This window comes from Rhodamnia argentea, chromosome 5, assembly GCF_020921035.1.
Source record: "Rhodamnia argentea isolate NSW1041297 chromosome 5, ASM2092103v1, whole genome shotgun sequence".
In the NCBI taxonomy this organism is placed as follows: domain Eukaryota; kingdom Viridiplantae; phylum Streptophyta; class Magnoliopsida; order Myrtales; family Myrtaceae; genus Rhodamnia; species Rhodamnia argentea.
The window spans coordinates 31,596,418-31,606,561 of NC_063154.1; the positions used below are offsets into that span (position 1 = coordinate 31,596,418).

General features: G+C 43.6%; 1 protein-coding gene across 1 annotated transcript; it reads right to left on the reverse strand.

Annotated features, from left to right (window-relative positions):
• Positions 1–9,122: 9,122 nt before the first annotated feature.
• Positions 9,123–9,754, reverse strand: LOC115745821 (B3 domain-containing protein REM19-like). The gene is made up of 2 exons (XM_048279798.1): positions 9,587–9,754; positions 9,123–9,377 (listed from the first exon to the last, which is right to left on the reverse strand). Exons 1-2 carry the CDS (start codon positions 9,752–9,754, stop codon positions 9,123–9,125), a joined length of 423 nt encoding a protein of 140 aa, XP_048135755.1.
• Between the last annotated feature and the right edge of the window lie 390 nt (positions 9,755–10,144).

The window sequence follows — 10,144 nt, forward strand, 5'->3', positions numbered from 1 at the left end:
ACTGTTCTTATTCAGAATAGTAATGTTCAGATGATATTGTGGAAACCTAAACCATGCACAGTAAACTTTATCACGAATGGTTGAGGACATTCGATGGCGAGTTGTATGACGATATTTGGGGAAGTACACGACTAGTCTTCTATTCCATCTTCTAATTTATGTTCTTGTTTAGTGGATTGGCTATCAAATCATATTTTTGTGTCACAAGCTATCACATCCAGTTTGGTGAAAGAACAAAGCGCTACCAAAGTTAGTTATATCGCCACATAAATTTTGTAAGGAATGTGCAATTAAATCATGTGTTATTATTTACTAATTTGAACGATGTAGATGTAATCAAACCTTAAACTTTCAAGCTAAAATCAAACCGTAAAATTTGTTTAAAATATTATTAAATTCTGCCCATCATGTTCCCCCTTTTGAGCGACAAAAATTCAATCAGCCATTTCAAATTTCTTAATAACTTGAGATTGATGAGGCACCAAGTAAGTGCTTATGTAGCACCCAAAATAGCTACTTGTTTTTTCGGGTGGGTTTCAACGTGAAGCGAAAACATGACTTGTTGGCCACGACAAGGACCAAGCAACCCCCGTGTTGCCCACCCTTGACGGTGGGGACTAGCAGTGCGCCACCACTACATGATGAGAGAGAATCGGGCTCTATCGATCAACTCACAAGCTTAACTCAGACCTTGTGGATTAATCCTGGTAGTAGTGCGGGAGCATCTGATTTTATGGAACTATCCACAAGGTCCAACATGGATTCAAGAATTGCATGTGTGTGTATGTGCATATATATGCACACCAAACTTATGAGATGGATGTCATGTAATTAAAAGATATGTAGTCCAATTTACTAGGGCGATTCTCCCTGGATGAGCTAAAGTTACCAAAAAATTATGTAGGGTTGTGCCGTTGATTTTACGAAACATGTGGTGTAACTGATATGTCTAGACATATGCACATCTTGTGTGCTCACAAACGAAAATTAAGTGGTTTAGTGCATCTGCATTATAAGATTTTTTATAGTATTGTATGAATTAGTCAGATTTGCAAGTGTAATCTGTCCAAATTTATGTTAACATTACTTTAGGGATGGTTTTCGACGATTAAATCTATTTGTATCATTGAAGTATCCATGACCTTTTTTGGCCACACGTCTTCTCAAAGCAGCTGTCTCCAGGCGAGTGTATTGATGTGTGCAGGAAAGTAGGGATGGCGGAAGGGCGGTTCAGTCGGGGCCCAGTAGAACTTTCCTTTTTACTACTATTTTCGGAAAAGAGAATTCTAAGGTGTGGGAGACTCTTGTAAATGGAGAAGATAACAATTATGGTTTTTAACCGGCAGACCCAAGGGACAGCGAGTTTGACAGGAAGCTTATTTCACGAGAAATACTTGTCGGATAATGAGGTCGGACAAGGAGGCTAGGCAAGATGGAAAACAGTTTTCAGGCAAGGGACGTGAACGATGGAGCTTGATTTCGTTCCGTTTCCGTTCGAGAGAACCTTGATTTTTGAAATAGAAAAGAGACTTGAATCTCCATCTGAATTTTAAACAGGCTGTTAGAAAATATGCAATTTTCCGTGGGTACGGCATCAAATGGCCCGGGATTTCGGAGACCATGGAGGCTAAAAGTTTCTAAAGGGATGCTCACCGCTCACGAAGAGTTGTGGTGGCCAACTCCAAAAGGGGGAAGAGTGTTAAAAAAATCCTAAACCTGTTGCATTGATGTCAATTCAGTTCTATACATTTTCTTTTGTGCCAATTCATTCTTAAACCTTTTGCATTGGTGCTAATTCAGTCCTAAATTGTTTGCATTTGTACTAATTGAGTCAATTCGGTCAATTTTGATCGAAAATCGCCGACATGTACGTCGGTTGTCTTATGTGGAATGGCCGGCGCTAACACGGATTTTTTTATTTAAAAGAATTATTAAAAAAGTATTAATAATACTTGAAATAATATTATAAAATGTCCACGTCAACGCTAGCCGTGTCTCGTAGGACAATCGACGTCCACATCGTTGATTATCGGTCAACTTGACTGGATTGACTCAATTGGCACAAATGTAAAAAGTCTTAGTACTAAGTTGGCACAAATGCAAAAGGTTAAAGACTAAATTGCACTAATAAAAAGTTTAGGATTGAATTGGTACAAAAAAAATGTTTAGCACTAAATTGTCATCAATTTAATAAGTTTAGGGCTTTTTGACACTTTTACCCTCCAAAAGGAGAGGATGTCTATCGTCAACCATGTTGAGCAGCGATGGGTGGAGGTTGGCAACGGTTGGCAGCGTGAGGCGATCGGCGAGTGGGGGAGGTATGCGGTGGGCGGCGGTGCGCAATGGTTGGTGGTGGTCGCGGGCGGTGGGTGAACTTGGCAATGTGAATGAATTTTGAAAGGTTCTACGTGGGCTTTGAGGAATTAAGACAGGGGTTTCTTAAAACAGCTTTGGAAGAGGCACTACTCACGGCGGTAGAAAGGGATGGTAACAATTAAGAAAGTTGATCGATCAGCTGAAGTTGTTGCAAGATCACCTACTGTATGTTTGAATTTGTTTTTATACTGCTTAAGTTATTGGTAAACCCATAAATTATAATAAAAAAATAAAATAAAAATGGAGTTTCAAAATGACTGTCCATGTCATGGTTGGAACTGAATTCCAGATTGTAGTGGTCGTAGACTATGAAGACAGAGAGAATGAGCACCTAAAAGAAATGGCGACACCAGAGGCACTGGGCTTGTTTGAAATGATAGACCTTTGGTTCCTTGATTTAGAGATTTGACGTTCAGAGAGTGTATGCTGCGCTGAGTTTAAGTAGCTTTGATAATGTGCCGAGATTGATGTTTTTGTCCCCGAGCTAATCCTCATGGTTAAAATCTAAGTGGCCTTGTTTCATGCAAAGTTCCCAGAAACTCGAAATCATCCAATTTTCAGCTTCAGGCAAACCTGTCTTCGCAAATCGGTTTTCCATGTGATCTAACCGCGGTTCCATTGGGCAGTGGGAGGGGTGTAGTTGCAACGAAAGCTGCAGTGATGTTGCTGTAAGCGAGACTCTAATTGGTGAGGAATCAGTTGGCATTCAATTTGCAGCCTGATGCAGTTGTGTTTGGAGCGCTTGCAGCTGATACTGCGCCTATAAGCACTTCTTTCCTCATCGAAGATGCTGCATTTGACTTGGACCAACCCACAACAGGCTTTCCATCTATTCCTGAAGCGATTGTGGACATCCGCCAAGGAAAGGTTGGTATGCTTTCGGTACTACATTATCGAGTGCATTTTAAACGTTGATCCATAAATGTCTATGTCATCGTTGGAACTGAGTCCCAGATTGTAGTGGTGTTAGATGACGAGGACACGAAGAATGAGGGTGATCTCATAATGGCAGTAGAAATGGAAACACCTGAGGCTATGGCATTTATTGTGAAGCATGGCACTGGGATTGTTTGTGTGAACATGAAAAAGGAAGATTTGGAGCGCTTGCAACTTCCTTTGATGGTGAATTAGTGGGAGAATGAAGAGACGCTTCGGACTGTATTCACTGTGACTGTGGCATGTGCTTTTATTTGCCTATATCCTATTTCAATCCATGAGGACGCAAAGCATGGGACAACTTCGGTCGTACCAGCATGTGACAAGGCGACGACAGTTTTGGCTCTTGCGTCTAGAGATTTAAAACCTGAAGATTTCATGCAACACCCTGGCTCGGCCTTAACACCACGGGTGAGGCATAAGTTGTTCATGCCGAATGGAACTGAAATCAATTTTGGCCTTGAGGTCTTGGTGTCGTGGGGAAGGTTTGATGACGTCTCCATTGGAGTTGGCGAATACTTTGCAGACCCTTGTTTCTCATATTGGGCATACCTAGGTGAGTTTAGAAAAACTCAAGTATGAACCGACGACATATGATCCATGAGCATGGAATGCGGGGGTTCGGAGGCGGCGCCCTCGAAACAGGGGTCCCGTTGTCTAGTTAGTGCGCGGGGGTTCCGCCCGTATGAGAAATCATTGAAACGAGTTGGCCCGTTTGTTGTGTGATCAAGGGGCTTTGGATAGACTTAGGTTTTGGACCCATTTTTAGGTTATATATATTGTGTTTGTATGAGAAATCATTGTAACGAGTTGTGCAGTTGTAAATATAAATCATAGTAAAATCTCTTTGTAGGACGTAACTATATTCTAGAGTGAACATAGATAAACCGTGCTTAATCTATTTTTTTATTACATGTGTGATTGTTCTGATTCAGATTAGGATATAACCCATCGGTCTCGGCACATCAACCTCAATTCATCCCTTCAATTTTTATCTGATACTTTAATTCATACGGAAGCGTAAATTTAATTTTCACTATCCTACGATCACGGCAAGTAGGAAAAACACACAATGAGCATACATAATATATTCTATTACTTAATCAACATAGCCTGCATCTTATTAATTATATACATATATCATTAGTTTAGGCTTGGTTATGCCTAGCACCTCTAGTGGCGATAATAGTCCAAAAAGTTAGCATCCAAAAGTCCTCCTCCTTTCTTTGTCAACAACTAGTCCTCATCTTCCACTTCATCCTTCGTGAGGCCATCCACCACTATTGAAACATGGCAGCCCATTGAAGTCACGAACAGGGCCGAGCAAATCCCCAATGTCATGTTCCGATCCTCGAGCACGTGGCATCCCTACCTTCTCGTCCCTCTGGTTAAAAGGATAGAGTCCCAAACACACTACCAACCCTTGAGATTAATTACGCATGCGAAAACGTATAATACTCCCGGACAATAATATAAGATAGGGATAGGCAAGTAGGAAAATGCATTAATTCAAAAACATGATTTTATTTACAGTCGCGTCATAGGTCAACCGAGATGACACGCTAATTGGCCCCATACTTCGGGGCGGGGTAGGATCAACTTTGTATCTACTCCAAATAAGGCTATGTCACCCTCGTCCTCATCGGCTTCTCAAAGAACTACTAGCTTCTTTAGTTATAACTTGAAAGTGGTAACCACGACGGGGAGAGATATAAATCTCAGCAAGTCAACGCCTAAGCCCGACTAAGGCGTTGATTCGCTCATGACCCCTACTAAATAGTCACAAAATCATGGTGTAATTCTTTCAATTGCATGCAAGCTTACTTGAATGAAGCTACATATAATACAATGCAAAACATGACGTGACGCTTACGGGGCGGGCATCACATCAACTCATTCATAACGCCTTATCAATCAATCGTATATCTCAATGCAGATATTTAATTCACATGCAACTCATCCACAAGAATACCACACAAAATGCAATGATAACTTGAATATGTGCGAATATGTGCCTCTGTCGTTCTACTCAATCCGTCTCATACCGGATTCCATAGTCAAGATGCACACACATTCGCCCATGAACAAGTCACAATTACATATAGTTTCATTATTAGCGGTCGTTTGGCCTTGCATACTAGACAGTTGATGCATAACATACTTGACAGGTTGGTGCTCTTCGGCGGGACCATGCATCGTCCCTTACTTCCGGCAACGGCATCTAATAGTCCGTGTGATTTCTATCAATAAGGCACGAAACTATCGGGAATCCCTATAAGGGCTTTGGTCTGTCACAAGCTACGATCAGCATCCACTCAATCCAACGACACGGAAAGGTGTGCATCCAACAAGTCGTGGGATTCCGATCGACAAGACACGACATTGTCAAGGAAGATCCATTATATGATCATTCAGACACACTTGGCAATCCATTAGTTCATAATCCCATTTTTAGCCATATGTTCACACGATATGCTCATGACTCAGCCCAAGGCCGTTTTGGTACCAATACGTACAATTGATGTCAGACGTGGTCATACGAATGCATGAAATCATGTACTGAACTCTGCATGCATCGCGGGGTAATTTTTCTCCAAATCGAACATCCAATTCGTCAATGGCCAATCAAAGTATTCAATCAGACAATCGATATAGACGATTGATTCACGCAGGTCAATCAATTCAATCATGAATATTTGATTGAATTATGCACATTTAAGCTCAATTCAAGAGACAATTTAAAATTAGCCGATTCAATTAGTCAATCGATCGTACACTCATCTCTAATCCATCCCTCACTCCCGATCAATTAATAACGATCATTCAATCAATCAATCTCATCCAATTAGCCATAGAATCCTAGCTAATTAGACTAACTTAACCAATTAGGGCCATTGAACTTAAACCAAGTTTCTACCCTAAACCGGCCCTAATTGAGCTACCTAAACACCTAATAATCTAAATAAATTAATCCGAACGTAATTAACGACCTAACCAAGGATTAGAGGTCAACTCACAATTAAATACACGAGGAAAGTATGACGTCGGTCCATGGAAGTCTCGAGCATGGGCACGACTCGCACGGATCCTCGGCCACGAACTCGGACACTTGGGCTCACGGGTTCGGCCAATCGGCACACTTGACCGGACACATAGGCACACTTTCTCGGCCACTAGGCCCAAGCTCTCGGCCAACTTGCCTAGACACGACCCAGGCTCTTGGCTAATTTGCTCGGCACACGGCCTAGCTCAACTGGGCACGGCCCGGAACCAAAATCGGACGCGGCCCGTGAAATAGGCCCACGACCCAGTAAAACAGGGCACTTCAAGCTTGAAATAGAGCAGACACGACCGGATGTTGAGGCGGCTATTCGCGCGGCTTGGAGGGGTCTCGGAGCTAGCATCTTGTGGCAGACGGCTTGGGGGACCTCGAGGGATGTCGAAGGAGGTGGCCGGTGGCTCACTGTGGCTGGAGGGAGCTCGGGTAGCCACAACCAAAATAGAACAGGGCACACTTGAGACGAAAACATGGCAGGACGAGCTGGGGCTGTGGTGGCTATTCTCCACCATTCCAAGTGGCGCACGGCTGAGATGACGACGGGGACGGCTGGTGGAGGTCTGAGGGAAGTCGAGGGAGGTAGCTGGCAGCTTGTGGTGGCCGGAGAAGAGCGGAGGAGCATCAAACAGAAGCTGCAGTAGGCGGAACAGAGCAGGGGAGGCTGCAGAACAGCGAAACCGGGACTGTGCAGGGCTGGTTTGGGGTCCAACGAGCAACGAATGGTCTGCAGCGAGCTTGGCCGACAACTAGATGTCAAGGAAGATTACTAGGGGTGTTTGGACGTGGTCGGAACAGGGCGAAGTATGGCTGGAGGCAGCGGAACAGGGGAAAACCAAACCTAAGGCAGAAGAGAGCCGGAAATAGGGCAGGGCTTGGGTTTGTGGCCTGTTCAGGCTTGTTGCGGCGGCGACAGCGAGCTGGGGTGGCGAGGAAGGTGGAGAGTGGTCGAAGGGATAGCGAGAGAGGTTGTGGTGGTTGTTGGGATGTCGCCGAGGCCACCAAGCAGCAACAACAGCTCTGGAGCCCAAAACAGAGTAGGACACCAGGCTGTTGGCTTCCTCGGCTTTGCAGGCTGCCCCAGTTGGTTTGCGATGGCGTGCGGTGGTCTGAGGGAGATGAGAGTGTCCGGTGGTGGTGTGGTGAGGTGCCGTGAGGTAGTTGTAGCTCAACCATTAAAATAAAAGAAGGAGAAAGAAGAAGAAAGAAGAGGCGGAAGAGTCGGCAGGAGGGGGGGAGGGGCGCCGTGCACTTGGAAGAGAGAGAGAGAGTGTGTGGCCACCCTCTTTGACTATAAGGGTCTTAGAGATAGAATGGGGTTCACTTTCATCATTTCCCTTATCTTGTAGTTCACAAATCCTAGGGCGTCACACCCGCTGAGCATGACATACCATGCCACATAATGGTGCGAGAGCCAATGATTGAGTCCCTCCTCCATGTATATGGTGGTGAGGTAGTGACGGAAGGTAGTATCACTATCTATATCTACAACATCAATACGAGTAATTTCCATTGACATTACAAGACCGAAACGTGGAGGTGGAATAGTTGCCATACCTATAAATCTGAAAATCTAAAGAGTGAGATACACATCTCAGTAAGTAAAAATCTAAGCCTAAGTTAAGAAGATTGGCTACTACTAAGCTCAAGTAGCATGCAATCAAAGTATCAATCAGTAAAAACATTTCATCATTCTTGGCTCCATGAGCCATTGCAAGCAAGCATGCAATCCTTATCTTCTCATATCGTCATGCGCTCGTCGCAGGCCCATCCGTCACTCTTGACGAGGCATCTCGGCGTGCATCTTACAAATATACCGAGGCATCCCGTAGAGCAATTCATCCATGGATCAAGAAAGTGAATCCGTCATTCCGTTCGATTGTTGGGAGAGTCCCTCTAGTAACTCCAATAACAAAGGAGAACAAGAGATACTTGGAGACGAAACGCTCCAAGATGGGGCACATCTGTGGTGCGGAAATCAATGGCCGCTTCAGCAATCTCATTAACAAAAAGGGCAAGCCGAGTAGTACTGTTTCTTCTGATCCGACTGTGTTCGACTCATAGGAGCCGCTGGATAGCTCGACTGCTGATGATTTCTCTGGGGGGATACAAGCAAGTTCACTGACGGATGGTATTTATGCTTTATTTTTCAAGTCCTAAGGTCAAGAAAATTGGGATACCTGCCGACCACGAGTTTTGGAAATTTACGGGGATTCAGGTTTATAATTGTTGTAATATTCATAATGGTTCTGTTGATGTCATTCATCCATTTTGTAAGGCGAAATGGGGAAAGACTAGCCTCTTACTGAAACTTCCTTTTTGTGTTATTGATATCTAGAGATCATTGATTTCATGAAAATAGAGTTGGTGCAGGATTTATCCCTTATTCACCTTTCCTTGAATCTATTTGTATTGATCTCCAGAGACCACTGCAGTTTTCACCAAAACAGAGTTTGGTGCAGGACATTCTTTCTTTCCTTTTCTGTGACCACCTCAATGGTGACAGATATTACTTGTAGGGATAAACTCTCTACGCTACATGGGAGTTCGATTTATACTTCCCGTATAAAGACACATGTACCCTGAATTTTGGAAGATACAATTTCCCTGTGCAATTTTCACTAGTCTCCAAAAAGCATCAGAATAGATCACCATTCAACTACTTGCAGCAGAAAGGTTTGCTTTTTTTGATCTGATTAACTAAACAAAACATAGTGAAGCAGAGATGTTTCTGTGGGCATACAAAAGTTCACGCCTAAGTCTCGACATTCTTTCTGAAAATGGAGACATTGAGTTCAATAGTATCAGTTCTAGCAAGCTCGAACACACAGACATCTCCTTCCTTTAGAGATGTTCCTCTCTGAAACGCACCAAAACCGGCTGAGAGCTTTCCTGCGCCATGTTGTGGGTAGTACAGGAGCTTCACCGGCCATGATCTATCTGAATATTTAAGAGTTGTGGTTTGCATGCTTTCATTGATGCCTCCCTTTAGAAAATCGCCTGGGACAGTCTACAAAGTTGATCAACAAAAGATCTACAAGTAAGAACATAAAAGGTATGATGACTAACTCAAGAAATGTTAACGAGACCCCAATTTTATAACCTAATAGGCAAGCCTGAATCATATATGCATACGATGGTCCTTTACAAGAAGGTAATAGATGTCATTCCTGTCCAAATTTTGCACATAAGAACGATTATCTCGGGATCCTTTCTTACCACATCATGCTTCAATAGATTTTGTGACCGGATAACTACTGTGAAGGAAGGATACTGCAGCTTGTATTTGTTGGCTGCTTTGAGAGCCGTTGACACCCGCCAACGTTCGGAAGTCGAGCTAGGAGAAGCCAGCATGGCGGGGCTCACCTTACGCTTGGAACTTTCCATCCTACCCGAAATAGTCAGGCAGAGAACATAAGAAAAAATGACACTCTTTGGTGGAGAAATTACCTTTTTACCCTTCTTGACTTTGAAGACCCAAAATATCTCTCCCAAAAATTATCCTAACCTTTATTAGTTATTTTTTTGGCCTTCTTCTTCATTAACTCAAGAACCCACTCTCTCTCCGCCTCACTTTCTCCCTCTTGGCCGAAAATTCCCTCTCCCCCATCCTCCATTGCCGAAAATTTTCCAAGCTTCCCTAGTGTCGCCTTGAATCACTGGAGCTCAATTCTCCACCGTGAACCGCCTTGAACCGCCGGAATAACTTGGGTTGAAGCCGATCAAGGGGAGTCGGCAGAGCCGCCAGTTGGAATCAAAAACTTCTCTCGACTTCTC